This window comes from Vombatus ursinus, unplaced genomic scaffold (assembly GCF_900497805.2).
Source record: "Vombatus ursinus unplaced genomic scaffold, bare-nosed wombat genome assembly UNPS02003935.1, whole genome shotgun sequence".
NCBI classification, from domain to species: domain Eukaryota; kingdom Metazoa; phylum Chordata; class Mammalia; order Diprotodontia; family Vombatidae; genus Vombatus; species Vombatus ursinus.
This window is the reverse complement of record NW_020943713.1, coordinates 1,135-17,642: the sequence shown is the minus strand read 5'-3', so window position 1 is coordinate 17,642 and position 16,508 is coordinate 1,135. Positions and strand designations below refer to the sequence as shown.

Here is a 16,508-nt window from a genome sequence, read left to right as displayed (position 1 = left end):
GATCTTTTAAGACTGCTCTAGAAGCAGTGCAAGCAATCCTTCTAGTTTCCTCAGCCCTGAAGGGAGGAGGGAATGTTAGATCCCTGGTTTTTTTGTTCCTTGTTATCTTTGTTTACTCAGATTTTAGATGATAGCACAGGACTATAAGCTATATCTAATTAATGATTTCCAAAGGTTATGTATTTCTATGTTAAAGTCTCCTAGATACATTAGGTACATTCCTCAAAGTTAGCTGTAGTAAGGTTCGTTTCGATTAAAAAAAAAAAGCTACTTTATCTAACTAAAATTTAATGGCTTTCCTATGTATTATACCTCATTAAGTATTTTGTGTTTGCTTGTTCTAGGTTGGAGATAGAGCTGATTCAAATCTTTATATAAGTATGAAGCTAAAAGCTGCTGAGGAGGTAAAATCTACTGTGGTACTGCTAGCTAGCACAGTAATCCCATCACCACTTCTCTCCCTTCTCCGCCAATTAAAATTATCATGCCTTTATCCTAATTTGACTTGTATTGCAAATTATAAATACGTGGCTTCTAACTAGAGCCTCTGTCTTTTATCTACTTGCTTTTCTTCTTAAACAGAAAGCTAGCATGGAAAAATTAAAGGAACACAATAAATCTGAAATATTATGGGGAAATAAATGGGTAATTGTATGGCAGTGGTTCTCAAACTTTTTGGTCGCATGATCTTTTTACCCTCTTAAAAAATATTGAGGACCGCACCTGAAGAGCTTATAGACTATATCCTATCATTGTTGACCATATTAGGAATTAAAAGTGTTAGTATTATTATGAAAATAGTTTTAACTTTGTGGACTGCTTGAAAGTGCCGGGTACTCCCAGGGATCGGTCCGTCACTTTCAGAATCACTGGAATGCTACAAATTCCTTTAGAACATAGGAATTTAATGCAAACAATACCTTTTAACCTATATCTAGTCATAATTACCCAAGAAATACTTCTCTCAGTCCTCCCACTTTTCTAGCTAGTTAGATCATTAAACATGTTTTACATTTTCATTCTTACAGATTGGAATCAGAGCCACGCATATTAAATTACCAAGAAACTCAACTGAGGCAGAGGTAAGCTGTTGGGTTCATGTGGAACAAACCTTCTTATGGTTCCATATCATGGTTATGATTTGTGACATTTTCAGGGCTAAGGGGTTTGTGTGTGATAGGTACATACCTTGCCCCATATTCAAGGCTGCTTACTTCAAAGGAAGAGACCCAGAATAAGTGGTGTAATCCTGTGATGCAGGTGATTCAACACACATCTATTAAGCGTCTGCTGTGTTTAGAGCATTGTGCTAGTAACTAAGGGAAATACAAAGAATAAATACCTGACCCCTGTCCTCATAGAGCATACAGTCATCACATAAAATAACTCAAATACATAAGAGGTACAGATAACCTAGTTCTACATAAGAGGTTCTACATATGAAATTACATAAAAAGTTTAATATCTATATTGAATCCATTGTTTCTTATAAATCTCCTTTCCTTTACTCTCAAGGGGTAAATTCTATAATCAGACCTTCATACTTGGAGTATGGAATGTCTTCCTAATTGCTGTCCCAGCTTCTATTCTTTTTCCCCTCTCTCATTCATCCCCAGCACAAGTGCCAAAATTACCTTCCTCAAACACAGGTCACTTCCCTACTCAACAAACCTGTTTTGTCTCTAGAATAAAATACAAACTTCTGTTTGGAATTTAAAGCACTTAGCTGACTTTTCCAGGCTGGTTTGATATTCCTGCCTTCATCTCGTCTCCATTCCAGCCAGACTGGCCTGCTGTCCTATTCCTCATCCATGACATTCCGTCCCATCTCCGTACCTTTGCACAGGCTGACCCTCAGGCCTTGAATCCATTTCCTCCTCACCTCACCTCTACCTTTTGAATCCCTAGTTCCCTTTAAAGCTCAGCCCAAATGCCGTTCCCTACATGAGGCCTTTTCTGATCATCCTGGCTGCTAATAACCCCCCTCCCAAAAAAATTTACCTTGTGTCTGTTTTATGTATTTATATGTATATTTGTTGTCTCCTTCTATAGAAAGAAAACTCTCAGGGCAGAAACGATGTCGTTTTTGCCTTTACAAACTTTCTTTTAGTAGATTTTTAATAAATGCTTTTTGATTGTTTGGTAGTAGGCACTTAATAAATGCTTATTCAACTGACTTGTGAACAAAAGCATTCCATTAATAAGAAATAAAAATAAGCTCATAACAGGGCCCTAAATGGCTGAGTAAGAAGGAAGGCCGAGAAGCAGAGCAACGTACTGATCAGAGAACCAACCTCAGTGTCAGGAAGACCTGGGTTCAAGTGTTATCTCTGATGCATTAACTGTGTGCCCTTGGACAAGTTACTTAACTTCTCAGTGTCCCAGACATCTCTCTAGAACTATAAAGTGCAGAAGTTGCATTCTTCTATCTAACTATCTGCATTGGTAGGAGCTTCTTCACTGAGAATGCCTTACAACAATGAAATCACAGATCTAGACCATTTATCCCCAGTGGTTCCCATGCCACCTCTCCCACCCACTACCTGCAAACCTTTCTTTAACTGCTGCCTCAACATACCTCTCTAGTATCTAGAGATATTATTGGGAGGTGTTTTGGTCTAACAAGAAAGTTATATGCAGGACCTATGTGATAGTGGGTTTTTTCTTTGAACTCTCTGAACTAAAACTCTTAGAGGGGAAATGAGGTTGGATATGTTTTGCCTTACAATAGTCTCCATTCCTACACTCTACCTTCTTTAACTTGTAAAATTTGTTTTTAGGTTTTAAAGTGCATCACATCTTTGAATGAAGACCCTACTGTACATGGACTCCTGGTCCAGTTACCTTTGGATGCAGAAAAGACCATTAGCACTGAGCTGGTGACAAATACCATCGCTCCCGAAAAGGATGTGGATGGGTGTGTTTGACTTTTTGAGTCACTTCATTTTAAAGCTGTTGTATCTTTAAAACATGTATTGGTAACTCAGGGAAGCTCCATACCAATGTTTAAATTGCCTTGTTCTCACCCATTCTGCCTTTAGTTTAATGTTTCAGTTTGACTAGCGTCAGTGCTGGGAAGCTTGCTAGAGGTGACTTAGAGGATTGTTTCATTCCCTGTACACCTAAAGGATGCTTGGAACTTATCAAAAAGACAGGTAAGGCTAATTTTTCAGAGCCTCCCCTTTTTTATCGTCTTTTATTAATGTTTATACTTTCTATTCATTGATTCCACGTAAGACAGCATGCATTAATTTAAGGACCTTTTCTGTACTGGGTACTGCTGGAGAGCTTACAAAGTTTATATAAAAACATGCTTCCTCAAGCTTGTATGTATCATAACCATTGGAAGTCTGTTTGTTTATGACAAATTAAAATCTTTGTTTTAATCTTTTAGAGTAATGGATTCTTTTATTTAGTTATCTGTAATTTTTTTTATTGGCTTTACATTCATTCATCAGTTAGTCACCAAGCATTTATTAAGTACTTATTACATGTCAGACACTGTGCTAAGGGTTGGGTAATACAGAGAAAGGCAAGAAATTGTTCCTGGCCTTATGAAACTTACATTCTAAAGGGAGAGTCAACATGTAAATAGCTAGATACATATAGATACATATACAGAACAAATGGAAGGTAATTTTTTTAAATAATATTTTATTTTTTTCCCAATTTACATGTAAAAACAATTTTTAGCATTCATTTTTTGAGTGCCATATCCTCTTCCTTCATCTCTTCCCCCACCCCAGACAGTAAGCAGTTGATATAGGTTATACATATGTAATCATACAAAACATATTTCCATATTTATCACAACTTTTAATATTTAGGTTGCATATCCATTTTGAGCTCTTTGTATATGGCTTAAGATATTAATTTCTAATTTAGTTGATTCTAATTTCTCTTATCGTACTTTGCAATTTTCCCATTAATTCTTGTTAAATAGAGAGTTCTTGCCCATGCAATGTATAATTTCAGGTTTATCAAGCACTGTGGGTTATTGAGTTTGATGTTTCTGAGACAAAATAGTGTACTATATAGCGAGCTAGACTTGGAGTCAGGAAAACTCATTTCAGATCTTGCCTCCATCACTTACTAACTCTCAGCCTCACTTTTCTCAGCTGTAACTTGTGGATAATAATAGCACCTACCTCTTAGGATTGTTGTGAGGATCAGATCAGATACTATATGTGAAGCACTTTGCAAACCTTAAAGCACTATAGATATATAATGCTTGTATTTATAAGCTACTGTTCTTATCTAATCTATTCCACTGATCTATTTGGTTTTTTTTTAAGTATCAAATAGTTTCTTTATGATTACTGCTTATTGTAATTAATTTGTCTAGTTTCATAAAGAAGTACATTGGAAACAGAAGTAATTTTGTTTCCTCTTTACCTATGTTTATACCTTTAATATTTTTCTCTGATCTTTTTGTGAGTGCTAGCATTTCTAGAACTATGAAATGAAAGGAATCAGAAAGGGAGTATCCTTGACTTACTCTTGCATTTATGGGGAAAGCTTCAGGTATTTCTCCATTGCAAATACTTTGGTTTTAGCTATGTGCTTTTGTGGTATTCAGAAAACTGCCCTTCGTATATATTTTTAAAACTTATTGCTGAAAATGCTTTAGCCTTGCATACACTTTCCTATAAATCGAATGTTATATGTATAAGAAGTTATTTACTATTTAAAGAAGTTGGTGCAGTCGTATCTTATATGGCAAGTTTTATTTGACCAGCTTTTTTTCCCCAAGTGTAAGTGGTGCTTGGTTGTAACTGGCAACAAAAACTCAAGTCTTATTGCCATTTATCTTTTAGGACATTAATTTTTTCTTCCTTACCTGTAGTTTCACTGATGTAGAGAAATTCTGGTGAGGAAACTCCCTGCTCCTGATGCAACATTTCTGCAGCTCAATAGTCTTGGTTTCCAGGGTCACAGAGAGATTAAGTGATTTATCCAGAATCAGACAGCTAGTATGTATTTGAGGTTGGATTTGAACCCAGATTTTCCTTACTCCAAAGTTAGTTTTCAGTCTGCTAAGCTGACTCTAATACTTAAATTTCCTGTCTAAAATTAATTTACTGTCAATTAGAGAAGCATAACATAAATTGCACATGAAATAGGTCAGCTGTTAGTTACCTAATGTACTGATTGAGTAATGCAGGTCACTTACACCTGAATCATGCTTTGAAACCCCTTTTCTAAATATTACAGTGTATGAGAATGTCTTTTATGTTTCTATTTCAAAATATCTCCTCTGGTTTGGCCTATCAGAAATTCTTGGAGATACTCTTATTTCATGGATGGTCCATTTTTCCCCCAAAGGATTATACTTTGTTTAGCTAAATATTGTATTCTTGATTGTAAGCCTTTGTCTTTTATATTTTGGAATATCATTCCAAACTCACTTCTTCTGCAAAGTGGCAGGTGCCAAATCTTGTATGATCTTGACTTTGGCTCCTTGGTATTTGAACTCTATTTTTTGGCGATTTGGTGATTTTTTGGTGATTGGTAGATTCTTTCTCTTTCCACTTTGCTTTCTGGTTTTAAGAATTCTGGGCAGTTTTCATTTATAATTTCTTGATATACGGTAGCAAGACTTTTTTGTTGGAGAGATAGTGTCATGATTTTTCAGAAAGTTTGATAATTTTAGATTAGCTTTCTTTCACCTATTTGCCCGGTCAATTGTTATGATATTCAATTTTTTTTCTTTTTTTTTACTTTGGTTTTTTTTCCACTCATTTTGTGGTTTTGTTTTAATTTTTCTTGTTTCATTGAGTCATTTTCTGTTTGATGTTTTCTAATTTTCATGGTATTTAGTTCTTAGAAAAGGTTTTCCATCATGTCTTCTAAGGGGTTGATGCCTTATTTGTTGTAAGGCTGCTCACTTCCTTGGGTTTAACACCCCACCTTGTGTCTCTGTCCAAGGTATTTCTTCATAATGTTTGTTGGATTTCTTGGTTTGTTCATATTAACTGTTTCAGGGTCTCGGTTGGGGACAGGGAGGGGGCGTGTTCTATGCTTGGGTCAGACACTGTTCTTGCACTCCTGAAGGGAATGAGCAGGCCTCACCTGATTCCATATGTGGTGAACAAGATTAGGACATTCCCCCAAGGGATTCCAGTGCTGCCCCAGCATTGGGCTTTGCCTTTCCCCTTACTGCCAAGCCCAGGGGCATACTGCCAGCACTCCTACCTAAACTACTGTGAGGACTCCCTATCGCCACATGACTCTGGTCTTTCTCCCTGCCTTAGGTGCTGCTATAGCTTTTCCCACACTGAGTCCCTACCAGAAGACTTTGGGGTTGCCCCCAACTGTTCTTTGGTCAGGGCTCTTCTCTTGCCAGTGGGCTGGAGTGGCCCCTTCCTAGGTGGAGGCCACACTATTCCTTTCCAGTTGCCCAAGTCTGCTTTGTACTGCTCTCTTGACCTGTCCCAGCTGGTCCATTTCAAGGTTCCTGCAGGATTTTGTCAGTGCTTCTGTGCACTCATAGGCCTGGTGCAGGACTCTGTATGTGATTCTCCTTATTTTACCAGATAACGGGACATTTTTAGTTTTGGGGAGATGTTTGTTGGGGGATCTGGGCTCCTATGGGTTACCTCACCTTCCTGGTCTCGGTTTCCTCCTCTGCAAAATGAAGGTGTTAGACTAGATATAAGATCCCTTCCAGCTCTGAATCTCTGGACCCTTCTCATTTTCCAGCCATAGCCTCTGCCCAGACCCCCAACTTCAAGGGAAATTGGGCAAGGAGAACTCTTAACACTCTTCCAGTATATCGTTTTTCTTGAAGTTAAGGAAAATGAAACTACATACTCATTAATCTAATAATCTTTCTCTGCTTTCTGTCTCCCTTTTCTCCCCTTCTCTCTCCACCCCCCCACCCCCCCAGCTTTGTTGCTTATAACTTTTGTTTCTTGTAATTTAGTCTGGTACCTTCTTCCATTTAGCTGTTTAGCTGTGTGTCAGGTTGTGTTTTTTTTTTAATGTATGTGTGTGGGTTTTTTTCCCACTCTGCTATGACTCAGTGAATGGATTTTGCTTAAGCTGCTTTCAGAAAACCCACAGCAAGAAGGAGTGCATGTCCAAGTCTCAATTTGTTACTCAAACTTAAAAGCAGAGAATTTACACCCAATAATGAAGGGAGGTGAAGAAACTTAAAAAGTTTCTGACTTATGATAGAAGCCCATACGTGTACACTTATTCCCTCTGACCCAAGTAAAATATAGGTAGCATTATGAACAAAAAATTCCTCTTGCCTCTGTGTTTGAGATCGATTCTGGGGTTTCTTTCAGGAGTACAAATTGCTGGTAGGCATGCTGTGGTGGTTGGACGTAGCAAGATTGTTGGTGCACCAATGCATGACTTGCTTCTGTGGAATAATGCCACAGTGACCACATGCCATTCAAAGACTATCCAGTTGTCTGAGGAGGTAAGATCTTCAGGGAATAGTGTATACCTAAGGTTTATCAGTGTTAGCTGTCCAAAGGTGTGCTATGTCATAAGGGTGCAGGGAATTGGATGTCACAAAGTAGCACTTGGACAGTGGCAGTTTGTTTTCTGACTACACTGAAATCCTTAGCACGGAACAAGAATAACTTCTAATGTCTTTGTGATCATAGGCAAATGTCTAAATCAAGATGTTCAGCCAGATTTTTGTATTCATAATAAGATGAGGCTAATGCTTCTGTGAACAGAGATGTGTCTTGTAGAATTGAAGGAGATAAATATCAGAAATAGCTTCACTTGGGATTTTTAGTAATGAGTCTTTGGCTCATTTGTAAGGCTTTCCTCTCAACCTCTCCCCTCAAATATCCCCAATAAATTTCTTTCACAATGTCCCTACAAAGAACATGGTCGTATCCCTATTTTATAGATGAGGAAATTGAAACCTAAGAAGCTAAGTGACTTACAAGGCTTGTCTGAGATAGCTTAGAGGAAAAGACAAGATTCCTGATGTTATCTTCCCATCCCAATGCCCTTTCCACTTCTTGACTGCGTTTCTAGTATCAATTTCTATTTACTGCTATGATTGTTTTTGTTTTTTCCCCCCTTTTTTTGACAGGTGAATAAAGCTGATATTCTTGTGGTTGGAACTGGACAGCCTGAAATGGTGAGAGGAGAATGGATTAAACCTGGAGCTATAGTAATAGACTGTGGAATCAACTATGTTCCAGATTGGTGCTCCACTTGCTATTTTTGAAAGTTGGGGAGGGTAAAGGAAGATCCTTTGACTCATTGGAAATAAGCCAAGAATGTACATGTTGAATGGAATGGTGATGAGTGAACTATTCTAGAACTTGTGCCATTTATGGACCTTAATGTGATGGGGAATGGGAGGGAGTAAAGATGTGATTTTTAGATGACGTTGATGAAATCTAGTCTCACTGAATAAATATACAGTGTAGCATCTAGGCTTTGTTTCAAGTCTTAAAGTGAAAGATAATCTTCTTTTCCCCTTCTAGTCTTAAATATGACTATTAAATTGCTAAGAAAATTAGTCACTGTCAAGTTTTCACCATATTTAATCTCCCTCCCACTCTCTCACCATGCTTTTAAGGCAGTAACTCATAATTGATAGCTCCTTTTTCCTGCAGTGCAATTACCTAATGGATTATAAAGAAATTGCTCTCCTACAACTCATCACTTTCTCTGCTTCCTGATGATATCGGAGTTTCTTCTCTTTAAGATCTTATGTCCTCTATATAACAAGATTTCAGCCTTTGCCATTCTTCACCTTTATCCTTTGTGAGATGCAGAGAGATAGAATAAGAAAGGTAATAGATGATGGCTGGTTATTCTGGTAGGTTATCATAGAATGTTTACTTGAACTTGAAGCTTTTATCTGTCTTCCCTACAATCTGCCTTTCTTAGAGAATAAATATGAATAAAACAAAAACAGCTCTTTCTTACTGTTGTTCCTCTGTGAATTGTTATTGTTAGGTTAGAACATAGACACACATAGTTGTCTACAAAACTGGTTCTCATGTTGCATGAGAAAGAATAAAAAATGTGACAGAACAATAGAGTGAATGAATCCAAAGGCTAAACTTTCCAAATGTCCTTTTGGATAGATCCTTGTCCCCTACAAAGTGATGCTCATGTCTTGGTTCTTATTTTAATTATTACTTTTAATATTAATTTATTAATTCATTTAAATAATTAAGTTAATAGTAATTTGATTATTACTTTTACTTTAATTATTACTTTTGTAGTACATTCAAGGGATAAAATAACATTGTCCTACCAAAAACCCAAGCAGCCTCTGCCAATTGAAAGTAGAAGAGAGCAGTTGGGTTAGTGAAAAGAATGGAGACTATGCCATATAAGGATCATCTGATGGAACTGGGAATGTGTATCCTGTAGAAGAGAAGACTTAAAGGGGATATGATAGCAATTTCCAAGTATTTGCAGGGCTATCATGTGGAAGAGGGATTAGACTTCCTATGTTTGGCTGTAAGAAGCCAAACTAGGAGTCAGGAAGAAGTTTCAGGAAGGCAAGTTTCAGTTCCATGTAGAAAAATACTTCCTGATAACTTGAGCTATCTCAAAGTAGAATGGGCACTGGTCTTCTTGCTGGGAAATGGTGAGTTTCCCCTCATTGACTAGGTCTTTAAGCAGAGGCTGGAGGATTTTTTGTTGGGGCTGCTCTAAAAGGGATTCTTCATCTTGTAGAGGCTGGATTAAAGGGCCTCTAAGGACCTCTCCAAATTTTAGAGGCTGAAATTCTGTGAAAGCTTCCACATCTTCACGTTGAAAAATGGCCAGTCTGGTAGTCATACCTTTCCTAAGGCAGTCAAAGAGCTGAGAGAGAGATAAGACTATCATAAAATTTAGCCATTCTGGAGGAAAATTGAGATTTGTGATTTGTACAGTAGGTTTTGGAAATTGTTGAGTGGTTGCTATGCTGGATGTTATTTATTGAAAGACTGAGAGGGCTACAGTACTTCATGAAAACAGGAAAGCAGTCTGTAAGCCCACCTTATTATTGGACTAAATCTGAGAGTACAGAAAAAGAAAAGTTTGAAGTGAATCCAAAAACTAAGCTATAGGTAGTAGTTGACTATAACATACTGCAGTTTCATTAATTGGAAATGTTACTCTGAGCCTTTTAGCTTAAGAGATCCAGGAATAAGTGTTCTTTCCCAGTTTACTGCTCAAAAACAAACAAAACTTCTCACAATCTAAAGCTTTCACAGAAAGTTCTGGCTGTTGTGAAGGTAGAGAAGCAGCAACAGCAACATCCCTTATATTTGCATGGTGTCTTATCCTTTTAAGAGCACTTGCAATTACATTATCTTATTTAGTTCTAGAAACGCTTCTGTGAGTTTGGTAGGGGAGGTGGCATTTGCCAGCATTGCAGAGGAGGAGGCTATAAAGGCTGAGCGTGGATTAGCCATGTCAAGACACAAGACTCCTACATCAGTGCTCTTCCCAATATAGCCTTCTTCATCCCTGGAGAACTGAAAGCAAAGAAAAGTGGTGACTGAAACAAGATTACATGCAAATGTTGGAAGGCCTTGCTCACAATGGTATTCCAGATTCTGGCTCTGAACCTTGGAGCTGCAAAGTCTAGACCTTCCCCTTTCCTAGGAGAAGCAGTGAAACTGAGTGTGGGAGGTGCCTTGTGTGAGGGAGTGTATGGTGTATCCTTTGCTTTTGTTCTTCCAAATAGCTATTCTTTGCTGGTAAGATTTGTAGTTGTTCTTGGCATCCTTTTGAGGAAAGTGTAATTACATTCTTTGCCTTTTGCATACATTTATGGAGCTGCTCATCTTTGGAATTGGATGTTGGATTGTTCTTCAACTCACGCAGGGAAGCTTAACAGAATGCTGGCAGTTGCTATAGAAACGGAATCTGGCAGCTGTGACAGGGTTCAGGCTTTGTGCACCTAAAAACTCTCTTTGTAGGCCGTGGTAAATTAACATTTTAAGAAGGGTTCATTATGGAACTGTTAATTGGCATAAAGAATAAAGAACAGCCTTGGTTTTCTTCAATGCCTGGTGTCAGGCAAAAGGATTTTCCTGTTAGTCTATCAAAGCCTAAGCATTTTATTGTTTTTCCATCTTTTTGTGTTTGTTTATTTTAATGATACATTTATCTTATTCTTTTTGAAGTTGAAAATAGCAATAGCTTACCATAGCCATAGCAGATTTTTTTTTAATTTATTTTTTCTCCCCAGTTACATGTAAAAACAATTTAACATTTGTTTTTAAAACTTTGAGTTCCAAATTCTCTCCCTTCCTCTCTCCCCACCCCCCTTCATTGAGAAGGCAAGCAGTTTGAGACAGGTTATACATGTATAGTCATGCAAAACTATTATTCATGTTGTGAAAGAAAACATAGACCAAAAAACTCAAGAAAAATAAAGAAAGTTAAAAAAAAGTTCAATCTGTATTCAGGCACTATCAATTCTTTCTCTGGGGATAAATAGCATTTTTCATCATAAGTCCATCAGAGTTGTCTTGGATCATTGTGGTTATTCACAGCTGAATATCTTAAAATATTGCTGTTTCTTTGTACACAGTACATTTCACTTGGCATCAGCCATGCAAGTCTTTCTAGGTTTTTCTGAGAGCATCCTGCTCACCATTTCTTACGGTACAATAGAATTCCATCATAATCACATTCCACAGCTTATTCAGCCATTTCCCAATTGATGGACAACCCCTCAACTTCTATTTCTTTGTCTCCATAAAAGAGCTACTATAAATATTTTTGTACATATAGGTCCTTTTCCTTTTTGTTTTTTATCTCTTTTGGGATACAGACCTAGTAGTGGTATTGCTAGGTCAAAGAGTATTCTTGGTTTTATAGCCCTTTAGGCATAGTTCCAAACTACTCTGCAGAATGGTTCAATCAATTCACAACTCCACCAGTAGTGCATTAATGTCTCATTTTTCCCACATCCCTTCCAACATTTCTCATTTACCTTTTCTGTCCTGTTAGCCAGTCTAACAGATAGGAGGTAGTACCTGAGAATTGCTTTTAATTTGCATTTCTCCAATCAATAGTGAGTTAGAGTATTTTTTCATGTGGCTTCAGATAGCTTTGATTACTTTAGCTAAAAAATAACCATACTTTTTGATCATTTATCAATTGGGGAATGGCTCTTATTTTTATAAATTTGGTTCAGTTCTTTATATGTTTGAGAAATGAGGCCTTTTCCAGAGAAACTTGCTTCAAAAAATTCTTTCACAGTTACTATTGCTAACTGTATTTCCCTCCATCCTATTCTACTCCCTACCTTTATTCTATTCTCTCTCTCCTTTCACTGTCCCTCTTCAAAAGTGTTTTGCTTCTCCCCCAATCTGCCCTCCCTTCTATCACAAACCCCCACCCCTGTCCCCTCCCGCTTTCCTGTAGGGTAAGATAGATTTCTATAGCCAATTGCGCATGTATATTTCCTCTTTGAGCTATTTCTGATGAGAGTAAGGTTCACTCACTCTGCCTCACCTCCCCCCTCTTCCCCTCCACTGTAAAAGCTTTTTATTGCCTCTTTTATGTGAGATAATTTACCCCTATTCTACCTCTCTCTTTTCTGTTTCTCCCAGTATATCCCTCTCTCACCCCTTGATTTTATTTAGAAATCATCCCTTTATAGTCACACTATACATGTGCCCTCTCTCTATATATACTCCTTCTAACTACCCTAATAATGAGAAAGGTCTTATGAGTTACAAATATCATCTTCCCATGTAGGAATGTAAACAGTTTAACCTTATTAGGTCCCTTGTGATTGCCCTTTGCTGTTTACCTTTTTATGTTTCTCTTGAGTCTTGTATTTGAAGATCAAATTTTCTATTTAGCTCTGGTCTTTTCAAGAATGCTTGAAAGTCTTCTATCTCATAGAATGTCCATTTTTTTCCCCAGAAGGATTATACTCAGTTTTGCTGGGTAGGTGATTCTTGGTTGTAATCCTAGCTCCTTTGCCCTCTGGGATATCATATTCCAAACCCTCCAATCCTTTGATGTAGAAGCTGCTAAATCTTGTGTTATCCTGACTCTGGCTCCGTGATACTTGAAATATTTCTTTTTGGCTGCTTGTAATATTTTCTCCTTGACCTAAGAACTGTGGAATTTGGCTATAATATTCCTGGCAGTTTTCCTTTTGGGATCTCTTTCAGGGGGTGATTGGTGGATTCTTTCAATTTCTATTTTACCTTCTGGTTCTTAGAATATCAGGGTAGTTTTCCTTGATAATTTCTTGAAAGATGATGTCTAGGCTCTTTTTATTTTATTTTTTTTTTGATCATTGCTTTTAGGTAGTCTAATAATTTAAAAATTCTCTCTCTTGGATCTGTGTTGCAGGTCAGTTTTTTTTTCCAATGGAATATTCCACATTGTCCAAAATTTTTTTGTTCTTTTGGTTTTGTTTTATCGTTTGTTGATTTCTCATAGGATCATTAGCTTCCATTTGTTCCGTTCTAATTTTTAAGAAATTATTTTCTTCAGTGAGCTTTTGGACCTCCTTTTCCATTTGGCCAATTCTGCTTTTTAAGGCATTCTTCTCCTCATTGGCTTTTTGGACCTCTTGTACTATTTGGCCTAGTCTGTTTTGTAAGGTGTTATTTTCTTCAGTATTTTTTTTGTGTCTCCTTTACCAAGCTGTTGACTCATTTTTCATGATTTTCTTGCATCACTCTCATTTTTCTTTCCAATTTTTCCTCTACCTCTCTTACTTGTTTTCAAAATCCTTTTTGAGCTCTTCCATGGCCTGAGACCAATTCCTATTTTTCTTAGAGCCTTTGGATGTAGGAGCTTTGACTTTGTTGTCTTCTGATTGTGTGTTTTGATCTTCCTTGTCACCAAAGTAAGATTCTATAGATTGAGGGTTTTTTCCCCCCTCACTGTTTGCTTATTTTCCCAACTAATTACTTGACTATTTACCTCTGGTAAGGGAGGGCTCTGCTTCCAGTGTGGAGGGTGTACTACTTCAAGGGTTTTGTGCAACTGTTTTCAGAGATACTTCTAGGGACCTGTAATTTTTCAGTTCTTCCAAGGTGGCATGATCTAAGGAGACATATTTACTACTCTCTGGGCCTCTACCAGTTGTCTTGTGGTCTGTGAGTGACCATAAACATCTTTTCTGCCCTGGAACTGTGAGGAGTGTCTCTCCTCCCCACCCCCCACACTTCTGCCACAAGCTCTGGCGTACTGATGCTCCTCCTCGTTCTGAGACTGCCACCCAGTACTGGGACCTGGATCCAAGTATGTACAAACCAACAGAGTTCTTCCTCAATGCTAGCAAAGAGACCTTTGTAATCTTCTTCTGATCAGTTGTTCTACTCCTTTACCATCTGTGGGATGAGAGCTCTAGAAACAGCTGCTATAACTGCTGATTCAATGATTTCCAAGGCCTGCTCTGGTTTGCTGTGGCTGGGCTGTGATGGCACACCTGCGTTGGACTAAGCTGTCTTTAGCATCTATGGGCAGAGGGGTCTGGAAACCACTACTGCTGCCAGGGATTCAGTCACCCCAAGGCTGCTCCGTGTTTGCTGGGGCCTGGCCTGTACTGGACTACACTCCTCTCTCACCCTGGTGCAACAGATCTTTCCTGCCAACTTTTCAAGTTGTCTTGGGCTGGAAATTTGTTTCACTGTCTTTTTGTGGGTTCTGCTGCTATAGAATTTGTTTAGAGTCATTTTTAAAGGTATTTGGAGGAGTTTAGTTGATAGCTCAGGTGAGTCCCTACCTTTACTCCACCATCTTGACTCTGTCTCCCTATCTTATTCTTTAAAGAGGAAAAGGGAATTATACCTGGTAGGACCCAAGATCTTAAGCCCACTTAAGTTTCTAGTACAAACTCTCAAATAACTGTCACTCTATCAGATACTACAGGAAACACAGCTATGAAAACATTGGATGAAGAGCTAAAAATTCATGAGAATTTGGTCTGGGTATTTCCTTTATCTGTAAGGATTTTTCTCTTTTTAAAAATTATTCTGTAGATAATGGAAAACCTAATGGAAAAAGAGTTGTGGGGGATGTGGCTTATCATGAAGCAAAAGAGAAGACTTCCTACATCACGCCAGTTCCTGGTGGAGTTGGACCCATGACTGTGGCAATGTTAATGCAGGTACTTCCATTTGCAAAAAAAAAAAATAAATAAATAAAAAGCATTTTATGTAATAACAATCAGTACAACAGACAATAGTTGTTTGTCATATCCTTCGGTTTCAGAAATGTTTGGAGAATAGACTCAGAAGAGATAAATAAGTATATTAGCCTGGCAGAGAAATTTATGTGGAGATGAAGATACATAAACATAGAGCTAAGTATCTGTTCTAAAGGAGTAGAGCCATGGCACAGATGATCTCTAAAATTATTTATATTTGATTTTGAAATGTGGATCGCTCACTTTCTCAACACATCCCAACCATGAATGGAGGGAGGCAGCCCAGGAGTCTGTTGGTTGGCAGTACTGAAGCCAGGCTGGAAAATGCCGACATTTTCCTGGGGTAGCAGTGATGTCATCACACAGCAACCCTCCCTTGGAAAAGTCAACATTGTACTGGCACAGCAGGGCAGCCATTTCATGAGAGAGGATCCTTCAACTGATTGTTGTTGGGTTTGTACTTTTACTGGATAGGGTAAAAAACTGGCCTTCATCCTCTAGATAAAGTGCAGTACGTCATATACTTCTAGTTGAAAGTCTTTATATAATTTGTGAGATTAGTTTCGGAAAAAGTAAAAGACATATAGCCATCAAAATACCAGGTGCGTGATCTGATCTCCCAGCAGCTTCTAGGTTCGTAGTTTTATAGGAAATATTACATACACACATACATACACACATGCACCTATATATATATATATGCATATGTGTGTAATATAAATAATTATACATTTGTATGTATATGTTTATATGTATGTATGTATATACATGTATACATATATACACACATGAGTATTAAATCATATTTATAATCCAGAGCATTAATTTTTCATTGTATTCAGCATTCCCAATCACATATTAGGCAATAAATATATATATTTGTTAAATTTAATTGAGGTGAAATCACTACAGGTTTCTGACCTTTGATCTTTGTGGTATCCACACTCAACAACCATTTCTTTAAAATGCCGACATTTTACTGGGGTAGCAGAGATGTCATCACACAGCAACCTCCATTGGAAAAGTCAACTTTGTACTGGCACAGCAGGGCAGCCATTTCATGAGAGAGGATCGTTCAACTGATTGTTGTTGGGTTTGCACTTTTACTGGATAGGGTAAAAAATTGGCCTTCATCCTCTAGATAAAGTGCAGTACATCATATACTTCTATTTGAAAGTCTTTATATAATTTGTGAGATTAGTTTGGAAAAAAGTAAGAGACATAGGGCCATCAAAATAGCAGGTGGGTGATCTGATCTCCCAGCAGCTTCTAGGTTCGTAGTTTTATAGGAAATATTACATACACACATACATACACACATGCACCTATATATATATATGTGCATATGTGTGTAATATAAATAATTATACATTTGTATGTATATGTTTATATG

At 37.6% G+C, this 16,508-nt stretch overlaps 1 protein-coding gene across 1 annotated transcript; it reads left to right on the top strand.

The window, feature by feature from the left end:
- The first annotated feature begins 365 nt into the window (after window positions 1–365).
- Window positions 366–15,247, top strand: LOC114053113 (C-1-tetrahydrofolate synthase, cytoplasmic-like). Its single transcript, XM_027876012.1, has 8 exons — window positions 366–404; window positions 1,029–1,082; window positions 2,781–2,917; window positions 3,055–3,155; window positions 7,293–7,429; window positions 8,063–8,174; window positions 14,949–15,076; window positions 15,181–15,247. The coding sequence occupies exons 1-8, from the start codon at window positions 381–383 to the stop codon at window positions 15,214–15,216; spliced, it is 729 nt and encodes a 242-aa protein (XP_027731813.1). The 5' UTR covers window positions 366–380; the 3' UTR covers window positions 15,217–15,247.
- The last annotated feature ends 1,261 nt before the right edge of the window (window positions 15,248–16,508 follow it).

Bases quoted from the DNA above. Each gene is read 5' to 3' on its own strand.
- LOC114053113 (XM_027876012.1), top strand. From the start codon at position 381: ATGAAGCTAAAAGCTGCTGAGGAG. The intron at 1,083-2,780 runs GTAAGCTGTTGG...ATTTGTTTTTAG, and splicing joins GAAACTCAACTGAGGCAGAG to GTTTTAAAGTGCATCACATC. The intron at 7,430-8,062 runs GTAAGATCTTCA...TTTTTTTGACAG, and splicing joins CTATCCAGTTGTCTGAGGAG to GTGAATAAAGCTGATATTCT.